We start from the raw sequence: 24,541 nt of genomic DNA on the forward strand, positions 1-24,541 counted from the left end.
CTTCTAGTTGAAAGTGGAAAATTTAATGCACTCTATTTACCTCCTCTCTCTCCTGAGACCCCACTAACATGATGGTAAAAGATGAAAAAGCATATAAATCTGCAAGGAAAAAAAAGAACAAGAGAGGGGCCATTAGTGGATGAGAGGATTCAACAAAATTCTGGAAGACTGAAAATGGTCAGAAGAGTGCTATCTGTTGCGGCAGGATATAGAAAGTCAAATCATAAAGAGATGTTAATAAAAATGGAGTTGATTTGCCCAATGGATCTCAAGTGAGACTTTGGTCTTGTGGCAATAAAATGTGGAGGATGTGAAAGTGACATGTGGGGCTGAAAATAGGGGTGTTGATCAAAAGTCTACACCTGCAAGTATCAAATGCTGGAACATGGGCCTCTACGTATCTACCCCCTACCCCTCAGGCAGGAAATAGGAGGCTTCATCTCTGGAGAGTTTGAATCCCTTCACCCCCACAAAACAGCACTTCTGGTCAACTTTTACAACACCTTACTTTTAAACACTGACTACCAAAGCTCACCAGTTAGGTGAGCAACGCCCCAACATGAAAGAGAGTAGTCAATTCAAATGGGGAAAAAATGACTCCAGAGGAAACAGAGATAATATAGGAGTCAGCAAAACCTTTATCACTCTCCAAATCAAAACATTATCCTCAGAAAATAAATAACTGCTTCCAAAAACAAGAAGTGAGAAAAATATGAGAAAAATAAAATCAGACAACAGTAAATAGCTCTTAGAAGGAAAAGCCATGATTGCTGAAGTTTTAAACAAATGCTAGACAAGGTTGGTTATTTTTCCAGAAAATAGAACAAAATGACCAAAAAAACACCAAGAAAATCAAAGAAAAAAAGAGTATTTAATAGTAAATCTGAAATGGTAGAGCTCTGTTGGAAGAAAAATCTGTTAATAGTATAACGAAGATATAGCCTGCATAAAATAGAATACTTGTACATTCTATGATGAATTTTAAAAAACACACTGCACAAAACAGGAAGAATAATGAGAGGAAGTATAGCATAGTGGTTAAGAGTCAGGCTTTAGAGCCAGACTGCCATGTTCAAAGCCCAGATTAGCAACTTACTAGCTGCATGATCTCGGGAAGTTACTTAACCTTGCAGTGCTTCAGTTTCCCATCTTAAAACAGGGATACAATTTGTTGTTACCTCATAGAGTTTTGATGAGAATTAACCGAGTTAATATAGACAAAGGACTTAAAAGTGCCTAGTACGTAGTGAGCTTTAAGTTAAACATACAATACTACAATAAAAATAGTATATCACTTGGCACTGAAGTAGCCTGCTTTTGTCAAATTATAAAATTAGCTATTATATATTTATTTAACTAAAACGAGTAGTATAACTACATTCGGAAGCTGGATGATTCAAGACAGACAAATTCTCATTTATAACAGCGGGAAGTAAATAGATAATGTCTGTAATCAGTAACTTTAAAATAGCACATTATGTAGTGACATCGCCAATTCCCAGAAGAAATGGCAAAGAATTAAAATGCAGTTGCCTCTGGGGCACAGGACTAGGGGGCTGAAAAATGTGGAGCAGAGAATGGTTTGACTATTTGATTTCCCAATTATGTGCGCTTGTTACTCTGAGGTTTTTTAATTAAAGAATGAAAAAGGTTAATACATATGAATTGGCTGTCAGTGCCTGACATATAAGTGTAGGCACTCAATATATTTTAGTTCCATTTTACTCATTTCAGTAATTCCACTCGTGGGGATTTTTTTCCTATCTAAAGATACAATACCAAAAGAAAAGCATGAATAAATATATTTATTGCTGGGTTATTTATAACAACAAATAACTGGAAATGACCCAAATTTTCAAGCATATGGGAATGGCTAAGAACTGCACAAAAACCTGATGGAGTGATATAAACCTCAAATATTAAGTTTATTGTTTCATATGGCTACGGATTGGCTAAAACCTACCACAAGCAAATACACAAACACACACACACACACACACACACACACACACACACACAGTCCCTGATGTGTTTAGACTAGAAAACAGGAACCTGAGAAAACCAAGATGTCTGTACAGAGGAGATGGAGTGGAGATAGAGTATGTCTTACTTCGTCTGGTCCCCAAAGTCCCTAACAGGGGGCTCACAGCTGCTTGGGTCACTATGCAAGGGGCGTTCCTTCCAAACATCAAGGAGCATCTTTTTGAGCTGTGGCCTTTTATACTTAGAATTCACATCACTATTCAGAAAGAATGCATACTAACACTCTACGCCATTAATAGCAATTATTTCAAATATAGGAGCCCCCTTCCTCATCCTACAATCAGACTCAACGTTAGCAAAGTCATGGCTCACCTGGAAGTCATTCTCAGCAGAGGTTCAGCCTCCAGCTCTACACTGCTTCGAAAACCCACTCATCAGTAAAGATATTGATGAAAACTATGTAACAACAATGAAAGAAAGGGACAATGCAATGCATCTGAGTCCCCATAAAAGCTTACAGACAAGGCCTACAGCTCTCAAAGATATGAGCTGTGCAAGCCAACTTCTCTGCATTTCAGTTTTCTTACCTGAGAAAGGGGGAGCATTTTTGTCTACTTCAGTGTGATGTTGGGAGTATAAAATGAAATGATGCTTGGGAAGTCACCAATCACAGGTTCTGATCCAGAGAAGGAGTTCAAGAAAGCCCAGCTGGACGTGACTTTGGCTATCTGGGACCCAACTCCTCAGAACTGTGCCTCTCAAACTCTGGCATGTATCAGAATCTTCTGGAGGCCTTGTTAAAACAGCCAGATGGGCTCCATCCCCAGAGTTCGTGATTCAGCAGGTCAGGGGGAGGGGCCTGAGTATTTGCATTTCTAACAAATTCTCAGATAATAACATTGGTCCAGGACCAAATTTTGAGAACCACTGTCTTACAGGCACAAAAAACTAACTGGGTTAAGTGTTGAGACTTTGGAGAAGGAAGAGAAAAGCAGGTGGAAAACGTTTTCCAAGGGCTCCTCATCTTCCCTTGGTCCAGATGCCCACTAGGTAGACCTTGGTTTGTCAACTTCACCAGTTCTACCACCTCCCCAAGCTCCCTTTCAATGCTCTCCCCCCTGAACTAAGCCTCCCTTGTCAACTTGCTGAACTGAAAGATTACAACCCTAGCCCATCTGCCTGCAGCCTACGTGCTGACACAAGAGGCTACCTGTTTAGGTTCCAAGAAATTACGCATTCGTTATGGAGGAAATTAACACCTCAAAGCAAACTATAATTAGGAATTCTTCAATTTAGTTTATGCTTTTTCAATTAGGCACTCTATAATTTTAATCATGGGAGCATTAACATGTTTCTGTAATTTATATACCTGTGGTATAATTAAGCCTGGGAAACACATTGCTCTAAACCTGAATGGAAGTGATTGTTTCCCTTCACACTGGCGGTATTACAGGTCCTCGAATGGAGAGACGGTGACAGTTTCAAAGGAGCCATTTGTGAGCCACAGAGGCCAATGAGAGAACTCCTGGCTTTGGAAATGTGAAGGCTGTTGCAGACCACGTGACGCCTTTTGAACATCTGGCTCATGTGTAGACATTTGCAACCAAAAACTTCAACTCCTATTGTGACTTTCAGAACATTCCCACCATTGGGAACTGCTTTGGACAACTATTCTTGGAGACTAACTTCAATTAAGCAGGAAGAGGGTGTCCTGGCAGGGAAGACGTTACCTGAGAGCCGTGGGGAGCAGATGTCTTTGAATTGAAGAAACTGAACAAGAGGCTGAAACAGCCAGGATGGGGACCAAACTCCTTATTTTTTCCCCACTGATTCCTATTCCCACTTTCCCTAATTCTGATCCTCTCTCTTAACTTCAGCTCTGCCTTTTAGCTCAAAGCGGGGCCTGAATCCTCTGTGGAAGGTAGTTCTCTTGGGATTCTGAGCAGTTCTGCAAATTCAAGGAATTCAGAGGCACACGGAAAAGTTTTTGTGCTTATTCAGACTGAACCTCTGAGCTTTCTGAAGGTTAAAAACCTTCCTTTTTTTTTTTCCTCTTCTTCCTGCTCTCCCCACAATAGCAAATTCAGATTTGCTGACTGCAATAAAAGGAAAAAAGAACATAATCAAAACTGGCCCAGGGGGACAATGCATACAGATTCCCAAGCCAGCTGAGTGACGCGCCCATATCGCAGTAGCATTCTGGCACTCAATATATTTTGTCTGATCTAAGAAAATATGGAACTTTTTATAGAGTGAAAGTTGGAAATGGATTTGTTTCTCCCAGGCTGCTCTAGCCTTCCATGAAAGAATACAGATTTGTTCAGAGACTGATTCTCAGTCTCACCCAGCATCTATCTTCTACCTAAGCCCCAGTATCTGCACAAAAGTGATATATTCAGATATGTTATCAGCATGCAACAACACAATATGTATTTCAGACACCAGTCACTGTCGTCACCATAAGAAAAAAGGGGTATGTTTTTAGCCCCCATGTGGACAGGGATAGAGAAATAAGCCGGCAGGAATCCTAGCTCAGACCTTACAAGCTAAAACTGTTGATCTGCATGTTGAAACATCCATCAAAAAAGACATCAGAGTTCCAAAAGCTGTAAAACCCACAGGGGCAACTCTACAATCAAATGTAAAAGAATTGCTTCCCCACATCATGAGAATGAACAAACAACTGGCACCACAGAGGAAAATACTTGGTTTCCTGTTACAGTCTCTTTTCTCCAAACCTGAGTCTACCTATAGGCTAGACTGGTGGTACTCAAGTTGTGGTTCAAGACCAACAGGATCGGGCTTCCCTGGTGGCGCAGTGGTTAAGAATCTGCCTGCCAATGCAGGGGACACGGGTTTGAGCCCTGGTCTGGGAAGATCCCACATGCCGCGGAGCAACTAAGCCCGTGTGCCATAACTACTGAGCGTGCGCGTGTGGAGCCTGTGCTCCACAATGGGAGAGGCTGTGACAGTGAGCGGCCCGCCCACCACAATGAAGAGTGGCCCCCACTCGCCGCAACTGGAGAAAGCCCTCGCACAGAAAGGAAGACCCAACACAGCCAAAAATAAATAAATAAATTAAAAAAAAAAAAAAAAGACCAGCAGGATCAACATCATCATCTGGGAGCCTGTTCAAAATGCAGATTCTCAGGACCAATTTCATCACCCCTAGGGATGGGCAGGGGTCTCCGTATTTACTAGGTCTCTTGGTGATTCTGATAGCTGATAAAGTTTGAAAACTCTGGGGTTAAACCATTTCCCAGACTTTATCCCAGGCAAGGGTGATGCAATGGAATTTGGGAAATCCAATTCAGTAAGTCAGGGTCTCAGCAGCAAGTCAGCCCAGTCAAAGGTCTCCTCTGGCTTTTGGTGAGACTTATATTTTCTGCCTTTGAAGCCTCCCTTATATTTCTTATTTCTCATGACAGGATTCCTGACCTTTACCTATGGCTTCAAGTGCCTACACTGACATAATAGCCTGTTGGAAACCAAATACGGGCCCTAACCTCTTTCTACCAGCCCTCCCAGAGTCTAGAGCAATGCAGTCAGATAGAATTTTCTGTGGTGATGGAAGTGCTGTTCAAGATGGCAACCACTAGCCACATCTGCCTGCTGAGGACGTGAAACGTGGATAGTGCAACTAATGGACTGAAGTTTTAATTTTGTTTAATTCTAATTAATTTAAATTTAAATAGCCTCACATAGCGGTGGCTACAGGATCGGACTGTGTAGGTCTGAAGTTTTGCCCTTGACCCCTCCTTGTGCTACTGGGGCTGCTACCCCTTGCCCTGGCCGTGAATATTTACTTAATACATTTATAACCTTTGTAAGTTGCTTGGTGAGCCTACACCCAAGTAGAAATGCACTAGTTAAACAGCAAACCCCAAGCAGCTGTGGCCAGGCACGAAAAGGATGGGTTGTACTGTGAAAGGGGGTAAGTGCAAATTTCTTCTGCCTAATGGTTGGAGACTCTAACCTTTAAGGAGTTCTATTCCTACTAAAAAGCCAGGGCTTTCAGGATCACCTCTCTCACTGCTGCTGAAAGGAGGCAAGTCTGAGCACCCGCAGGCAGCAGGATGGATGAGAGGAAACCCCCTTGGATTCTAACGTGGCACAGATCCACGCACTAGCTCAGAAGAACATCAAGAGATTGGGCTAGGGAAATGCACTCGACGGAGGCCAACTTGAAAGTCTGACCTCTGGGTGACGGCAGATAGAGAAACTGAGAGCCATCCATTATCAGCTGTGTAAGATCTGAGGCAAAGCAGTGATGCAAACGGTCACAGGGCCCAGAAGAGTGTGAGAAGTGAAGGTCAGCAGAAAACAAGTGGGAGAAAAAGCGAGACTGGGGAGAAGCATCACGCAGAGTCACTGGTGCTCTTGTGAAAGGTCTCACCAGTTCCTCAGGGTGGGAAGTTTAGCATTATAAGAACTACATCTACTTAGACAGCCCTACCATCCATAGCCTGGCCTCTTTGTTCTTTAAAATACTTGGCTTCGCCTTGAATCCATTACCATCCATCTACCATCACTGCCAACACAGTCACACCCAGAGCCATATTACCCCATAGCAGGGTTCCATTACTGAAGCTTCGACCATCTTATTATCTAAATATCAGTATCTTGCCTTTCCAGCCTCTCCCAGCTTTGGACCCTCAGCACAGATTCTTCAACAGCATTAAGGTTGCCTGGCCCTTAGTATCTCCATTATTTGCACATCTACCTTCAGAGGCGTTTTTAATCAAGCCTGGACCATATGGTCCACTTTTAAGCACTTTGGTTGATATCATCATCTTCCTTTTCCCATGTCCTGGGTCAAGTTATGTGTCTTCCTTCTGTTCTACTGTAAGAGCTGCTTGGAGCTCTTAGAGAAAATCAGATCACAACATGTCAACCATCTCCTTTTCTTTAAATTATTCTTCCTTTGGCTTTCATGTTTTAACTCTGCCCTGGTTTTTCTTCTACCTCTTTGGCCACTCCTTCTCCATCTCCTGTGTGGTTCCTTGATAGAGTTTCACAGAGCTCTGTCTTGTTAGTCTACACTCTTCCTGGATAAGCTCACCCACTCCTCCCATGCTTCAAACACCACCTGGATGTTAATGATTCCCAAATCTAAACCCCCTGCTCTGATGCCTCGCCAGCACTCCAGGTTTTGGGAACTTAAATAGTCCTATGGTAGGAGGTGAACATGGCGACCACACTCTCCTTTCCCTCACACCAGTAAGAGTCTCTGTCTCCATCTGTCCAGATGGCAGACGGTCCAAAATAGAACACTCCTTCGTTCTTCATGTTCCAGCAACTGAGCCTGCTCCATTTAAAGTATTCCTCCTGAAATACCTGTTTTTTCCTCCTTGGTTTGAGCCTAAGGAACATGATCCAGCATCATTTAATACCAGAGCCAATTCTTGGGAAGCTGGGTTGTTTGAGGGGCTGATCAAAGAAGACCCGCAATGCAGTTAGGATGTGCTGAAGTGAATGCAAACCCACCTAAATTTTTTGGGTTTCACCCTTCTTCCCTTTTGTTTTCCTGGATGATCTTTCTGAGTGCAGCTCTGGGCCACACTTGGGAGTCCCCTTGGTAGTTTCACTGGTAGTAGTTACAAGTCTCTTTAATCACAGTGACACGTCCCATTAGCTGCCATATTTAGAGTGTGGGACAGCCCCAGTGGGTATAGCTCTGCAGTAGCATTTATCCCATTTTTCCTTATTTCGGGTTGCTTCCTCTCCTGTGTGGCTCCTCCCCTTTCCTAATCTGGTGTGATGAAATCCCAGCAGGCTGTGCGACTTGGCAACAAGTGCTATTATCTGCAGAGCTAAATCTCACAGTTTATAGGGGAGTGCCTCTTTCCCATCTCCCCACACCATAGTACTCCTAATCTCCAGACCCCGGCAGAGGCAGCCCAGAGATCTGGGGAACTAAGTGAATCAAGTGGTGTTTCAAGAAAGGACATCTACATGTAGTTGCAGTTTCTCATCTCTACCAGCGTGGACAGGGACTCATGAACTCCTCAGGCTGCCCCACGTCAACAAGTCCTCTGAATTTTCACCTCCCCTACCTTAACAGGACACCATCACATGCTGATATCTGAGAATCAGATGGTAACGATGCCAGTTTTGCTCACTGCAGCTCCATGGACCGGCAAAACCCTACTGTGGTTGCTTCACGTGATCCCACTCTGGGCTTCACAGTCATTAAAGGAATCCTGGAGGAAATCTGTCAATTGTTTCCTTTACTTCCCAACAAACTTTCTTCTTTCTTTAGAAGCTGGCTGGATCTCCAGTTCGTACTGGAGCTCATCACTCTGTATTTCAGAATTTCTAGTCTTAACAAGCTGTACCTGTCAAATGCAGCTGGATCATGGATTCTCATCAGGCAGTGAAAAGGACTTGCACTGACCTTAGAAGCCATTTGCCATGTCACACTGTCTCCTGGTATTCAGTGTAACATATCCCTGGCCCTCCAAGCTAGAGCTGCACCCTCTGGGCACTATGCCTCAAGCGGCCCAGGAAAGCGAGCTGCAAGTCCTAACTGACCTTGGAGAAGGTCCCCCAGAGGTCCCCAGGGCTCGCCAAACCATGCATCTGGTCCCAGCCTGTCCGTGCCCAGTTGGTTCGTAACTCTCCCTTTCAGTTCCCAGACCACCTTTACCACCGTTGGCCCCTCCTGGATAAAGTATCCTCATAGACCTTTCCCTCCCTCTGTGTCCCTTTGCTCAGAGAACGGCACCATCATCCGTCCCATTAACCAATCTAGAAACCTGGGAGCCACCCTGGACAATGTCTTTGTCCTTTATACCCACCCCCCGCCCCACAGAGGAGTCATCGCCAAGGCTCGCCCCTGTTACCTCCTCAACTACTGGACGTCCATCACCTTCATTTCTCATTGGGACAACTATAACTGATCCCAACTCTTCCTCTGGACCGCTCTTGTCCTCTCTGATCTGTTCTCCACACCGATGCCAGAAAGACCTTTCAAAAAAGATGGATCATACCGTTCACTTGCTTAAAATCCTTTCTCTGATGCCTCACTGCTCTTAGTATAAAAGTCCTTCCTACAGTAATAACACAGCCCTGGGTTACCTGGCCCTTTCACATCCAATCACGTGCCGTCCTCTCTTGCATTTTCTCCCCACTGCAGTCCTACCAGCCTCCTTTCAGCTTCTCTCACATTATCTCTTGACCACCCCATCTGGGGCTGATCCACCTCTTATAGGAAAAAGTGAGACACAGAAGGAAGAAAAACCAACAAAGTGTGCGCTGTCGAGCAGGCTCCCATTGTGGGAACCCGGGGCTCAGTCCTACTCGGGGGTGTGTGAGGAACCGTGTGGCATGCACCCCAGAATGGTCCTTTCAAAGGATGGGAGGCAAGGCTCTGATGCCTGGATTCTCATCCCACACTGGCTGAGAGTTCCCCTGTAGCACTGAATTATTTGCATTCCTGAGCTGTACCTGCTTGCTCAGACTAAGCCAGATCCATGGGGCTTTGGAGAAAGAATTAGAGCCAAAAGGCAGGAAAAAAAAAGGGTGGGTGCTGGTGCTGGAGGTGGGATCCTATAACTTTGCATGGAACTATCCAGCTTAGCCACCGCTGAAATCAGAGGTGGGATGGGGAGGTGACATGGACCCCATGAGAATGGGCTACAGCTGATAACAGTCTGTCATGAGTGTCTGTGGCACTGTTAGTTCAGAGCTGTATCTGCCATTAGGATGGCAACAGCGTATGGGCCTGTTTAGCTCATTTCTGGGTCTCCAGTGCTCAGCACGGTGTCTGGTTGTTTGCTGAAATTCAAAGTATTTATTGACGGAATTAGTTAATGAATTGATAAACAAATGAACGAGTGAACAGATAAACAGGATTCAACTCCTAGGATCTGGTCTCACCTCTCCTGCTTGGTTCTGACTCCATGGACCCACTCTGGTCCCAGTATTTATAAGGTCTCAGTTCAGGGAGCTCATGGGAGTCTCCACACCCCTTCCTGAGGGGCTTTGGATCTGTTCACTTTGATTTCACAACGCCAAGTGGCATCTCCTTCAAGTAGAGGGCACTGCTCTTACTCCTCGTTTTGCTGGCCCTTCAGTGGTTGAGACCTCCTAGCCCCGTCTGCTTGATTTGGTGTTTCTGAAAGGTGCTCAAATCTGAGAATCCGTTTTTGAGAATCGTTGTGAGGATTTTGTGACACCCCCGGAGACAACTGCACATTCCCTGACACGTCACATGCACGCCAGCACAATCTTGCAGTGAATCTTACACAGTGGTAAAGGACACCTAGCAAACAGGCAACCGCTGCAGCAGGACTCAGAGAATAATCCTGCCAGGACTGCCCAGGGCAGGCAGCCACCCCTTGTCTCAACAGCTTGGCCATCCCCAGGGGCAAACTGAACAACTACCAACGACACTTTACACAGTTTAGCTTATTTGACCTTTAAAACAATGTGTGACGTGGGTATTCCCATTTTACCAACAAGCAGCTTGAGGTTCAGAGAAATTAAGAATCTGACCCTGAGCCATCAGATAAGTCAGTTGCATAAGGGGATCTCATTCTAGGAGCTCCTGCTGTTCCAGTGTATCCAGCTGGGAAGTCAGCTATGGCAGGAAGAACATGAGAGATCTCAGGTGTGAGCCTGTGGGACCCCAGTTCCTGCCCCCAAGGAGGTCACAGGCTGGTAGACACTGAAACTGCAAGTACCCCGCAGGGGAGGGGACAGGGCAGCGCGGGAGCCCAAGGCAGAGCTGATGCATGCTGCTGCAGGATGGGAGATGGTCCTGGATGCGGCAGATTTGACCTGGATGCTGGGGAGGTGGAGGATGCCGTGCTTGGCAGAGAGAATGGCACAGACAAGGGCTTGACTGCTTAGAGAAGAACAAAAAGTTGGGCATCTGCCTGCCAACGTTCCCCGTACCCTTCAGGACAAAGTCCAGATCCCAAGTGAAGATCTTTACCTATAGCTCTTGCCCACTTCTTGGCCTCTCTCCTCATCTCTGTGCCCCGAACACAACATGCACCTCCTCTACCTCAGCTCCTGCACATGTCGCTTCCTCCTGGGCCACGCTCCCCCTCCTCTGGCAGGTCTCAGGCAATACTGCCTCCAGGAAGGCCTCCTGGCCCCTGAGCTCACCAGGCTAATGATGGCTGCCTCCGCACTGAACTCTCATACACACCTCCAACCAAGAACATCCGCATCGTTTCTCTTACTCTTTATCGTACCTATAGACCTGCACGTCCAAACGGCAGCCACGAGCACGTGTGACTCTTTATATTTGAATGAATGAAAATAAAAATGTTAAAGCTCAGTTCCTCCGTCGCACTAGTCCTATTTCAAGTGCTTAATGGCCACGTGTGGTTAGTGATGACTCTACCAGACAGCAGATATAGGACACTTCCATCAACGCAGGCGTTTCTACTGGACTGAGCTCTCACAGAAAAGGAGGCAGGCAAAGACAGTGCGGCTCTACTGTCCCAGTACCCTGTAACTACCAGGTACCACCAGATTTGCTGAATTCCTTACTTACTTAGCTGTTGTTTTTTTTCTGTTTTTTGTTTGTTTTTTGGACTACCTACGAAAGCCAGACCCTGTCCCAGGGAAAGGAATCCATTAGTGTCCGACTTCCAGGTTGCCTGGAGCTCACAGTCTAGTGAGGGGCATGCAAGAAACGAAACCAAAGAAAACATACAAACAAATGTATAACACAATTAAAAGCTCATGAAAGAAAGATGAAGGAAGCGTACGTGGCGCTGTTGAGGAAAACCTGCTAAAGGGACAGAGTAAAAGGAAATGGAATCAGAAACGAAGGTCAGAACCAGATTCAGATGGGCCTTGAATTCCATGCTAAGGAGCTTCAACATAATGCGGTAGGAAGCCAGTGACCCATTTAAGAATTTTAAGCAGGAAAGTTAACTTGATCCAATCCGTGCTTCCAAAACACCAGTCCAGCAGCTTGGTGGGGGAGGGATTGAAGGAAGAGGAACTTACGACAGGCAGACCAGAAAGCCGTCCTGGCAGGTCAGGAGAGTGGGGTGGAGAGCAGCAGAGGGAGAAGAAAGAGCTAATCCCAAAGCTCCCAGGGACTGACGGGATGGGAAGGAGAGAGCAGGGGCTGGGGTGGGGAAGGCATCTTCAAGGAAGCCCGCTGGGGATCCAGAGGAGGGTCTGCTACAGAATCTGGGGCTCTGCCCCGGACTTCCCTTCAGGGACTGCATTATGGGTGATTAATTCACGGCCGAGTTACTTTCTTATGAAGGTTACTACAGTTACATCAGCACGACAGGTGGGGTGTGCGGGAAGAAGCCTTGGCGTGTGCCGAGCTGAATATTAGATTCTAGTCACTATTTGATTGATCTTTTAAGCAATTCTGGGATTCTGTCACTTAAAAACCAATAAATCTTTGAAGGCCTGGGGAAAGCAATGCAAAAGCAATAAATCTCCATTGTGGAGTATTAGAAAAAGAGGCCACACTGCCAAGGTGGTTTGGCTGGAGCGACGAGGGTGCAGGAGCCCCGCACGGCCATCTTCCCTCCCCGCCTCCTTGCCTCCCTGTATGCTCAGTCCTACCAGTCAGCGTCAGAGCCACAGGGCTTCAGAGGGGCAGCAAGCAGTACAGCAGGGCTGGAGTTCGGCTCAACCAGGGTCAGAGCATTACTGGCAGAAGGAGGAAGAACAGCCTGTGTGGGTGTTGCCTGGAGGCCGAGGCTCAGGTGTGAGTCTGCTGGAGAACAGGAAGACTCTCCGCTCAGAGTTATGCTGGGCTTCACAAGTTACTGGCTGCGCCCACACGACCAGAATTGTCTTGTCTACCCCTCGTTCCCTAGGCGGAAGAGATTCACTCCACAGCATCCCACCGGAAGGTCACCCGGGCATCATGTGACATCCCAGGCACGAGGAACTCAGAACGATGAACTCAGAGGCAGGAAGCTAGGTCCGTGGGCTGGCTCTGCGTGTAGTGAGCTCTGTGACCTTGGGCCAATCACTTAACATCTTAGGTTTCAGCTTCTCCTCTAAAGTGGAGATGGAGTTTCCTGTGCAGTTGACCTACTGGGTGAGTGACGGTCAGATGCTACGATGGAATGAAAGGAGCTATCAACTATAAAACACGATTCCGGGCATCCCTGACCCAGTGCATCTAGGGAGCTCTCGGTGTCCTGTGGTCACAGAGTGAGTTTGCTGTTTTCTCAAGGCTCCTGCTTCCCCTGCCTGCAGGGCTCCACACTGGTCCACTTGCCTGGGTTGTGCCCATCTCTCCAGCCCATCTACTCTTCCTCTCAGTCAATACAGTCACTGTCTCTACTGGCTTCATGTTATCTTGTTTTGCCGGTTTCATTATTCTGTTTCCTTAATGGCTTAATGGTCCCCTCCCTGCCCCGTTCACATGTACACTTACTGGATGATAAGCCTCAGCAGGACAGGTGTGTGTCTCTCTTGCTTCCTGCTGTATCCTCATTGCTTACCTCAGTTCCTTCTCAATACATATTTGTTGAATGACTTAATGGTCAGCTGCCTCCCATGGGGCACTCCAGTGCCCAGAGTTCAAGGTGACAAAGGGTTAAAGTAACTGAAGTCTACTGTGATATTCCACTGCTGTCACTGAGGTTGTCCCGGAAGCCTTGCTGGCTGGCACTGACTAGTCTCTTCCCTTCTTGGCAAATGCCCAAGCAACTGTCTGAAAATAACTCTAGAAACTCAGTGTCTACCCACCCTCAGTGATCTAGAGCCTTGAGAAGAAAAGCAGCCAGACTCTTCCAGACACCAGGCGTTGCCCCTTTGAGCAGTGACATTTATTTTAAATTTGTTTCCGGTGGAAATGTCACCAAAATACATCACATATGACTTTCTCCTAGGGAGGTGGCGTGGCTAGAGAGATGTGAGTGTTGGCTTAGGGGCGACTGAACGGGGTTTAAATTCTGCCTGCACCACTTGCCCTTTTCATGGCTTGGGTCAATGCACTTAGCTTCCACGTATCTCAGTTTCCACATCTGCACAATGGGGAGGCTATTACGGCAATGCTGTGAGGATGCAAACAGTTTCCCTATAGTGACAGGCACTCGGCCGGTGCGTGCCCATCAAATGGAAGCTAGCTGGCTCTTTTAACTTGAAGACGTGGGACCTAATGGTACATTTTTTAGGGTGAACCAGGAACAACAAATGAATACCCGTGGCTGTGAGGGGCAGCAGGGGCTACGGCACGTGGACCTCCTTGTTTCTTGAGTCCCTGTGTCGGTTTTGTAGAGTTGTCCTGTTTCTTCGCTCCCTGCCAACTGTCATTTCTCACCGCTACTGGGGCATTTCCATTCCCACCTACTAATTTACTGTGGTCTTAGGATGCACGAGCTCATTAAACAGATGTGCAAACTAAGTCTGTAGGCTCAGAAGGAAAGTGTAAGGGGCTTCTCTCTGGGGAGGCTAGAAAAGCTTTCCCAAGAACGTTGGTTTGGGATGTTTGCTGGTCTCTGGAGTCAGGCAGGCCTGGGTACGAGTTCTGGCTTCAACACTTACAGGCTCTGTGACCTTGAACTTTAGTTTCCTCATTTCCGACAGGGAGATAATAGTACTACTCATAGGTTAGTAGAGATTAAATTCTTGGATCATAGGAGATGCCGAGTAAAGCATGGTGACAGTTACTCCCGTCTGTGTTCAGCTGGCTTTGAGGAGTTTTCAGAGGTTCACAGACATAATCTGATTCATCCTGAGGATGGGTCCCTGATCCTCTGTACAAAAGTGAACTTTATTCCTATCACTAGGAAGGACACAGATTACTTCTTTCTCAGGACGACTAGAAAAGACATTTTTCTGAATCTGTGCCAGAAAGAAGTTAGGGGCTCTTAAGGAAAAAGCAGAGCACCTCCTTCCCCACCCTGAAATCAGGGTCTTTGGAAATTTGAACAGGAAGGAAGTGGGCAACACTGTGACCCTATAGAGGGGTGGATTTGCAAAAACCATTTTGCACAGAGCTTCCTAAGTTCCACAGAGAAGAAGCCAAGCTAACAAAGGAACTAACTCTCTGACAGCCTGCGCTGCTTTGGCTCACATGTACATCCCATTAAGCTTTGGTGAAATATCGCCAGTGTCTTCTTTCCAGATAAGGAAAACTGAGGTTCAGAGAGATTAAGTATCTTGCCCAAGGTCACACAGCAGCATGAGGTCAGCATTTGAACCCAGGTTCACTGCCACCGAACTCACATCCTTTTCATTGCCCCACACAGCAGCCAGAAGACTGTGGGAAGCTGGGCTGAATCCACAGCCACCAGGCAGCCACACAGTGGGGTGCCAGCTGACCAGGTTCTTTTGCTGACAGTTTTGTAGGCTTGTAGCAATGAAAGGCGACACTTGGGTCTCTACCACAGAAAGGTCCGGGGTTTTAGGGCAGATCTAGCCTCTGACCCTGGGTCAGCTGCTAACTTGTACAATACTGGGCTTCTCTTTTCTGGGCCAGACTCTTGCCATCTGGGAAGCTTTCTGAGACTCTGAAACATGCCCAATGCTGCTGTATGACAGACGTAAGAGCTGTGAAGGGGAGGTGCGACACGGGTGGCCAAGATGGAATGTGTGATTGGGCACCTGGAGGACGTGCGTCCAAGCTCAGCCTTCCTACTCCCTGTCTGTGTGCCCTGGCGCATTTCTGAGCCTCAGTCTCTTCATCTGAAAAGGAGGATAACGTATCTCAGTGTATAGAGGGAAGTAAATGACAATGCGGCGTAAGAGTAACAGGAAGAAACACAGTAACTCAACAACTCCTGGTTTGATGTCAGAGCCACCATCCGCTCTGGCCCATCACAGGTAGGACAGTCCTGGAACAACCTATGTGTGGAATATAAGGCAAACGTTCTTAGTTCAGGTGCCCACAACCTCTATCCACACCTGTCTGAAGGCCTGAAGACCCACCTTACTTAGGATAGAACACTTTCCGAAGTCTACAGAATAGATGGGAACTTCCAAACCGGCAGGTGATTCTACGTGCTCCAGTGCCTGTAATTCCTGGGTAGAGTTGGACCCAGGCTGGCAAACAGAGCATGTCGATAGCTTCCTTCCCGGCTGGTCTCCCAGCCTACAGTATCATAAAAGAGACACCGCATGTGGCTATTCAGTGGCTCCCCAGGGCCCCTCAAACAAGGCTGAGCTTCTCAAACATGGCCCTTGTTCCCACCCCACCACTCCTGCCTTCACCTTTATGCTAAGGCAGATTTAACGATTCCTGGTTGCTCCCCACGATGGCAAGCTTCCTCTTTCCTCCATGCCTTTGTTCACGCTGGACCCTGTTACCACTCTGGTGAAATCTTAGACAACATTTAAGATATAGCTCAGTGTCACCTCCTCTGGGACTTCTCTCCTGTAAGCTCGTGTAACGGCCTATGTGCATCTCTACAAGCATGCCCTGTAGCGCAGTTATGTTTTCACAGTTCTGTCTCCCTAACTAGAGTTTGACTTTCTTTAGAGCGTGAGTTATACACAGCTAGTTCACTAGCCGGTCCCAAGCACTTAAAACAGTACCTGACACGGAGTGAGTGCTCAAGAAATGTTTGTCGAATGAATGAGTAAGTGAATCTTTTTCATCCCCCGTACGCCGCTCCATTCCTGGCATATAAAATACTCCATGTGTGCTCGTTCAACTGAACTGAGCTAATTTGAAAGCTGTTCTACCCAACACCCTTGCTTGGCTTTCAGGGTCTGTAGTCCCTTGAGCTCTGAGCAAAAGCCAACAGTCAACATCAGAGCTGCTGCCCTTGTACATAGTGTAGCTTATTTAAAAGAGATGACCACCTTCCTGACAGCCGTGAGCCCATGGACTTCCATGGGATCAGCTTAGCTACTGCGATGCTTTCACTGCCTGGGCTGTAGGCACACTCCTGGACTCCAGCAGCCTCTTGTTAAAATCAGCAGTATGACTCTGAATTCAAGTCCCCTGTGGAACACCAAGGCCATAAACTGGACCAGCCCTGAGGTCATGTCCCATTCATAACCTCTGAGCAGGTTGTTTTTAGCATTCAGTGGATCTGTCTACTTGTCTGTTAATGGCAGTGGGACACGTAAAGGTGATCTTGCCAGGATACTGTGTTTCTGGGCCTCCAACCGGACTAAATACATTTACCATAGGTGTGTTCCAGAAAGTTCTCTCCCAGCCCTCCTCAGGTCCCCATCAGGACGTTCCCACTAAACCAGTCCCAGTGGCCCACAGTAGGGAGACAGGGCTCCTGGCTCAGTAGCCCCTCTGGACGGGGCTTGGGGCTGCGGACCCTTTTCCTCCAGGAAGCCTTGCTCCTGGCCAGCCTATGGGCATTGCCAGTGACATCATTCAGCTGGAGGCGTGCACGGTGCAGAGAAGGAAAATGGCAAACGCCAGGTTAAGCACCCTCCTCACCTGACAGGGGCTCCCCGAGACTGAGCGGGCTTCAGCATCACTGTGATGGTCGTGTCTGTTTCATTCAGTGGGGTGTCTGTGTCATATTCAGGCATCGATGGAGCTGGACAGAGAACAGAGAGAAGGGAGCTTAGCAAAGGTCCCAAACCCCTCTCATCACCTCCCTCAAGACACTCAGGATGCCTAGAAGGGAGGTGTTTGGGGAAGGGTAGGATGAGAGTCACATGGCATCCCAGGCTTTCAGCAAAGGAGGCCCTGACTTCCAACCTGCCCGTAGGTTCCTTCAAGGTACAGAAGAGTCTGGAGAAGGGTAGCAATGATGTGGCTGGTAACCCTCATGAATCAAGAAGTTCCATACCAAATAAACAGATAAATGCAGGAAATATAAGTACTTAAAGATGTGAATGCAAATGTGAATGCCAACCCTAAACGTATTTAAAATGCAAATGCAAATTACAGCAGTGATGAACTAGTTCCTCTTATCTTTTTTTTCTTCCTGAGATCCTCCCTTCTGATGGAAGTGTAACTAAATCTAATCCCTTGGGAAGGTAATTTAGCCATTTGTATTAAGAGCTATTAAACCCACATCGGTTTTAATTCAGTATCTCAATTTCTGGAATTTAATCCTAAAGTCATAATCCGAGCCAAGGAATTAAACTTTATTCTGTAACATGTTTATTGAAGCGTTATTTTATAAAAACATGGAAACACCAAATATATACAACCACAGGGGAATGTTTAATTAAATTACGTCCATCCACTTGACAGAACATTATAATGAAAGCAACGTGGAAGATGCTTATGGTTTAAGGATAAGTGGAAACATTAAGCTACAAAAAACACGGTGGGTCTGTATCTATGCAAAATGTGGATGCAGACCAGAACTGCACGCGTATTCTGAAAAAATGTAAATTGTAAAAACGGGGTCTGAGATAATTCTGCTTTGATGCTGTCTGGTGGGGGAGGGCACCCTACTGGTGATGGCAGGTGACATCCTGGACTGCTATGGCTCTGTAACACTCATTCACTCATTTGTTTGTTCATTCATTCATCAGACGTTTCATGAGAACCTGTGCTGTGCCCTGCACTGTCAAAAGGAATACTCTTGAAAATCAATCACATTTTTACAAACCAATCTGTATGGGCAAAATGTACTATTTAAGGCAACTGTGTTCTAGATAAATTATTTGGTGAATCACTCAGCATTCCGTCTGCTCTAGCCTAATTGATATCTTTTTTATACTTTAGGAAGTTCATGGATTAGGATTTCTTCATGAGATTACAGCACTGACACACAAGGGACTGCATCGTCCTTGCTTCTCCCAAGTCACATGGTGATGGTTGGCTCTGCCCTTTTTCACTCCCAGGAATATTAGGAATGGAAAAAACCACCACCACCACCTTTCTTCCTTTCCCCTTCCTAGGACAGATACCTGAAATTTTGGTGGCGATCCTGGTGGTAACAGGGGGCCCAAAGCCCTTTGCTGTGCTGGCCTTGATGGTGAAGGAGTAGGTGGTCCCGGGGTACAGACCCACAAAGAGGTGGTGGGTTTCATTCCGAAGCTTGAACACTTTGCCCCTCTGGCTGGAGAGGTCGGCACTCGGGTCCAATGAGCCCACGGCCTTGTAGTTGATCTGTACAAGGAGCCGGCAAACAAACATATCAGTGCCTCACCCAGGAAGCTGGGTGGAGTCCATATGGAGGAACATCAGGGGAGGAAAGCAGAAGGTGTGTGAGCCTGGTCAGCACTTCTGCTGTTAGCATCCACCTTACAGATGATCCCAGCCTCCCAATACTCCATGGCTAATACTCTGGAGCATCGCTATCCAATAGAAATAAAATTTAAGCCACATACATAATTTTCAATTTTCTAATAGTCACATTAAAGGAAAAAAAGTAAGAACATAAAGTAAAATTAATTTTAGTAATACATTTTGTTAAACCCAGTAGATGTAAAATGTTATCATTTCAACCTGCAATCAACATAAAAAATTAATGAAATATTTTATATTCTTTTATTCATATTAGGTCTTAGAAATCAAGTATATATTTTACCATATGGTGCACCTGCATTTGGACTAGCCACATTTCAAAAGCGCAGGGACCCCGTGTGGCTACTGGCCATCACATTGGACAATGTGGCCATAGAGCAGTGTCCAAGTGTAGCATCCTGATAAGAATTACCTGAAAGCCTAATTAAAAATGCAGCTCATGGGCTTCCCTGGTGGCGCAGTGGTTGAGAGTCCGCCTGCCGATGCAGGGGACACTGGTTCGTGTCCCGGTCCGGGAAGATCCCACATGCCGCGGAGCGGCTGGGCCCGGGAGCCATGGCCGCTGAGCCTGCGCGTCCGGAGCCTGTGCTCCGCAACGGGAGAGGCCACAACAGTGAGAGGCCCGCGCACCGCAAAAAAAAAACAAACAAAAAAAACCTGCAGCTCATGCACCCCCTACTGCACATGGCGCTCTCTGGCGCTTTCTTGTGCATTATCTAGTTTTTCTTCCCTAAAACCTTGCGGACGTCAGAGTATTTATTCTCATTTTAATGTTGGAGAAACTGAGGCTCAACTGGCAACAATTTGTATTAAACCAGCGCTTTTCGAAATATCTGTGGTGAAGACCCAGTTGTTTCCCAGTCCACTGCAGACCCATAATGATCCAAAGACCACATCACACGTGACTCATCATGTGAGTTTGGCAATAACCAAACTGTTCTACATTATGTGCAAGGAGACGTGTCCACTGACCACACATACGGGTGTCACAGCAATGTCAAGGCCCTCCAAAGTCTCTAGACGCTCACTTTCAACTTCTGCACTTATCCTGCTGTGAATGTAACAAAACAGCTGGCATCCCTGGCACCGGCCCCCAAGGATCACCCTCTGAGAAGCACATTTCTAAATTACACAGTTGTTAAAGAGGCAAACTCAGGGTTTTTTTGTTTATCTAGTTTGTTCTATTAAAAGTGTTTTATTAGAGTATAATATATATACAGAAAATTATACAGCTCAATGAATTTTTACTAACTGGACAGGACCATCTAACCACACCCAATCAAGAGACACAACATTACCAGACCCGAGATTTTCCCCTCATGCCCCCTTCCAATCCTTTCCCTCCTCCCCCCAGCACGGATACCCTCTACCCTGATTTCTAACAGCACAGACTAGTTCTGCCTGGCTCTGAACTTTATCTAAATGGAATCATACGGAGTGTACTCTTTAGCGTCAGCTTCTTTCTCTCAACGTCCTGTGTGAGATTCATGCGGCTGTCACATGCAGCCACAGATCAGGCATTGTCACGGTTATTCGGTGTCCTATCACTGACCCAAGACCAAACCCAGACCTGTTGGGTTTCATTCATTCACTCATTTGCTCCTCCACAACCATTCCCCGCATACTCCTGTACTATTCCAGGACCTGCGCTGTGTGCTCCCATGCCCTAGCAAATGAATGCACTGGACACAAGCTAGGCCCTGTCCTCAAGGTCTTCTGTTCCAGAACGAGGTGAGTCAACTACACAGACACCTCACATCACTTTGTCTTTTGTCAGGAATGTCCCATGCTTGTCAGGAAGGCCAAACCCAGGCAGAAAAGGTAATATACCAACTTTACGTCAAAAATAAGCAGTTGGCTGTTTCTGGCTAGGGCACCGAATGTTCTGGAGAAAGCAGTAACCTCTCTCCCCTATGAAGCAGGAGCAGTGCAGTGTAGCAACTGATGTCACATGTCGAGGACAGAGGCCAGACTTTGTCTGAAGCGCAGTGAGCCCAGGATGAGAAATGTACAGAACTGAAGGAATTGGCCATTGTGCTAGCAGAGCTGGCAGGGGCGCCCATCTAGCAGATCCCTGGGGGGGCCTGGTCACCCTGCCTACTCCAGCCCTTCTCAAAGGCAAGCACTGCAAACACCTGCCTCTCTTTGTCTGAGGGCTTTTCCCCTGGGTACGCACAGGAAGTGCTGGTTAATTCACACCCCCGGAGACCGGACTAATGGGAGGTGATAAATACACTCCACGTTTCCTCTTGAGATACCCCCGCAGCATCCCTGGGATTTCCCCGAGGGATGCCACTCCACTTGCCTCCATAGGTAGTTGACTGGAAAACACACCCATCGTTGGCTACTTTTTTTCCCTTCCCCACTCCCTAGTATTTCCCACACTTCATAATCTGCTTGTGCTCAAATCCTTGTCTCAGGCTCTGCTTCTGAGAAATGCCAAACTAAGGCGAAGTGTTCAGGGAGGTATCTCAGGGGAGAACTGAACTAATACCTGGGGGTGATACAGAGTCTAGGAACACTCTAGATTCTAGGCAGAGGGAGCTAACCAGGCAAAGACCTGGGGTGGGGAAAGGCTTGGGAGAACCAAGAAGAGTCCCGTGTTGACTGGATGGTGGTGAGCAAACAGGAGAGCTGTGTGCAGCTGGATTCCAGTTTTCCCCAGCGGCAGATGTTTGGAGAGCTCTGCCTGTGTCTGCTAACCCAGGCCACCAGGGGAGAAGACGTGCTGGAGCACCCTTTGCAAATTCTGCCCCCGTCCCCTGCCTGGGCTGATGGCAACTACACTGATATACAGACAATGGGTGGTAAAATTCATGCCTTATTTACTAGCCAATTCCTTTTCTGTGCTCCAAATTCAATCCAGAAGCGACTCAATTTCCACCTAGCTGTCAATATAATATACTGTGCTCCCCTGCTCTCCTAACCTTTCCTGCTATTACAGGATCCTCACTTACTTGTAATGAAACACTATGAATAAATCAATGTATGTTAATATAGCGTGTCTTCAATTTTTTATGAAGGGCTTCACCAGATCTAATTCCCACTGCTTTGTCAGAAACAGTCTTTGAAAAATTTAACTTTCAAGTTTTACGAAGTTAGTGCGGGATCGGGCTGGGGGGCGGGGGGAAAGAAGGAAGGTGAGAAAAATTGAATGGGATGGAGCTGGGACCGTAAAATGCATCCTGCAATGTGACTCTTCATTTGGAAGTGGAGAGAGAGGAAGATTTGTTAGAATAGCAAACATAAAGTAAGGAGGTAGCAGGGGAAAGAGTGCTGAGCTACACAACAGCCCTGGGCTCCAGGGATGGGGCTCTGGCTGCAATGAAGTGTTCAGGGCCACCCCAGTCTCTCCTGGTCGCTCTCAGTGGGATCCCCAGCCACATGCCAGAGTGAGCCCTTCATCACCAGAATCCAGTCACCCCTTGGAATCAAAAGAGCAACGGTTTCCCACAGCTTTCGGAATTAGGACCACATTCTTACCCTGTGGTTCTCCATCACCTCACCGCATGAGCTGGCCTCGCCTGCCCTTCTATCTTTTTTTTAAAAATTTATTCATTATTTATTTATTTTGGCTGCGCCAGGTCTTAGTTGTGGCATGCGGACTCTTAGTTGCAGTGTGCATGTGGGATCTAGTTCCCTGACCAGGGATGGAACCCAGGCCCCCTGCACTGGGAGCGTGGAGGCTTATCCACTGGAACACCAGGGAAGTCCCCTCCCGCCCTTCTACCTTGCATTCCAGGGCTTATTTCAGTGTCTGAAAAGAGCCATGGTCCCTTTTGCCACACTTTTTTCCTTCCCTTCACCTTGTTAATGACTCCCCACTACTTTTATACTGAACCATGAAATTATTTCATTGATGAGTCCCTTTTCCATCAGCCCAGAAGTCGAAAAAGTAAAGCCTGAAAGCCAGATTTGGCTCATCGTCTGTTTTCGTAAATAAAATCTGACCAGAACACAGCCCCACCATTATTTCTGTACTGTCTGTGATAGCTGCTGACACGCTACAAAGGCAGAATTAGGTAGTTGTAACTCCACAGAGTCTAACATATTTACTCTCTGACCCTGTATGGAAAGAGTCTGATGAGCCCTGGACTAGACTTTAAGCTCTAAGAGAGCAAAGATCTTATGTGGTTTTTGCGCCGCATTTTTCCCCTTGGATAAATGACTGAATGATCAAACCAGGTTATGCGGCTTGGGCAATTTGCTTAACCTCCTAAAGTCTTGGGCTCTCGAAGGGTAAAATACTCCTTTTAATTCCAGTTTCTGTTTTGATTTATATTACAGAATGACCTGCAGCTTCTTTACTCCTGGAAGGCAGCCCCTTTGTTCAGAAGTAAGGCCCCGGGGGGGAGTCCATGAGTGACTTTAGCCTGTGCATCAAGGCGCCAGCTGCCATGGACCAGGGAATATCTTGGGAAGAACAGGCACGTTCAAAATGAGCACGTTCAAAATGTGCAAGTTTCTGGGCCTGAGGATGACATGGTGGATGGTGGTTAAGGGAAGATATGAGATAAAGTAGGGCTGAGGGAAGTGGCCAGGACTCAGAAGCAGGTTGTCAGAAGATGCAGTCATGAAAAAAACACCATTTTGGAGCACTTACTCTGTGCCAGGCACCGTGAAGAGAGACTCACATAAAAATCATCTCATTTAATCCTTAAAAAAAAAATGGTGTGGATTCTTTATGGTTATTCCCATTCCTCAGCTGAGGAAACTGAGGCCAAGAGAGGTGACATGGTCAAAGTGCGAGCCAGGGTGAGGACAGCTCTGCGTGCAATCAGGCAGCTCGCTGGAAGGACAGACGGTGACATTCATGAAGTGTTCTCTGATGCCTCGGTTTCACCGCAGTGGGTACCACAATGCAGCAAGAACCTGGATAAGTCTATTTGGAAACACAGGGATGCCCTGGAAGGACCTGATTGCTATTCAAAGAGCTCTTGCCCTAACAGATGACCCCCTGTTGAGGAAACCCACAATGGCATCGACTGTCAGTGTTGATAGCATAAACTGGGTCAAGACCTGCCCACCTACAGCCTGAAGCTCCCAAAGCACCCTCTATAGCTTAGCATCCTCTCCTCTTGCTACTATACATGTGGTGTCTTCATCCTAAACCTTTTGGGGAAGGGAGGGTTCAGTACCCTATGTTATCCATTCCATCTGCTCCTGACTTTCTCCAAATGGTTTCCAGTCCATTTTCTGGAAGTCTCAAGATAGCAGAGTTTTAACAAGGCTACAGGTAAAATAGATTGACTTGGTCAGTTCAATGGATAAAGGTTAATTTTTTTAAAACTCAGAACAACTGGTTAAAATCTTTTGTCCCTCTTTTTTTACCTATTGTAAAAGTGTTTACAGGCATGGTCTCTTCCACCTTCTTGACTTCCAAGGCAAATGTATAAAAAGAGACCAGTTCAAGGTAATCTCCTCTTGTTAGAAGTG

General features: G+C 46.7%; 1 protein-coding gene across 1 annotated transcript in view; it reads right to left on the bottom strand.

The window, feature by feature from the left end:
• Window positions 1-24,541, bottom strand: part of PTPRT (protein tyrosine phosphatase receptor type T) — a 765,643-nt gene that overhangs the window by 257,432 nt on the left and 483,670 nt on the right. The window contains exons 10-11 of the mRNA XM_065893296.1: window positions 18,766-18,967; window positions 17,333-17,435 (exon numbers count right to left, since the gene is read on the bottom strand). Coding sequence (XP_065749368.1) covers window positions 17,333-17,435; window positions 18,766-18,967 — 305 coding nt within the window. The remainder of the gene's footprint in view (window positions 1-17,332; window positions 17,436-18,765; window positions 18,968-24,541) is intronic.

Source organism: Phocoena phocoena, chromosome 15 (genome assembly GCF_963924675.1).
Source record: "Phocoena phocoena chromosome 15, mPhoPho1.1, whole genome shotgun sequence".
NCBI classification, from domain to species: Eukaryota; Metazoa; Chordata; class Mammalia; order Artiodactyla; family Phocoenidae; genus Phocoena; species Phocoena phocoena.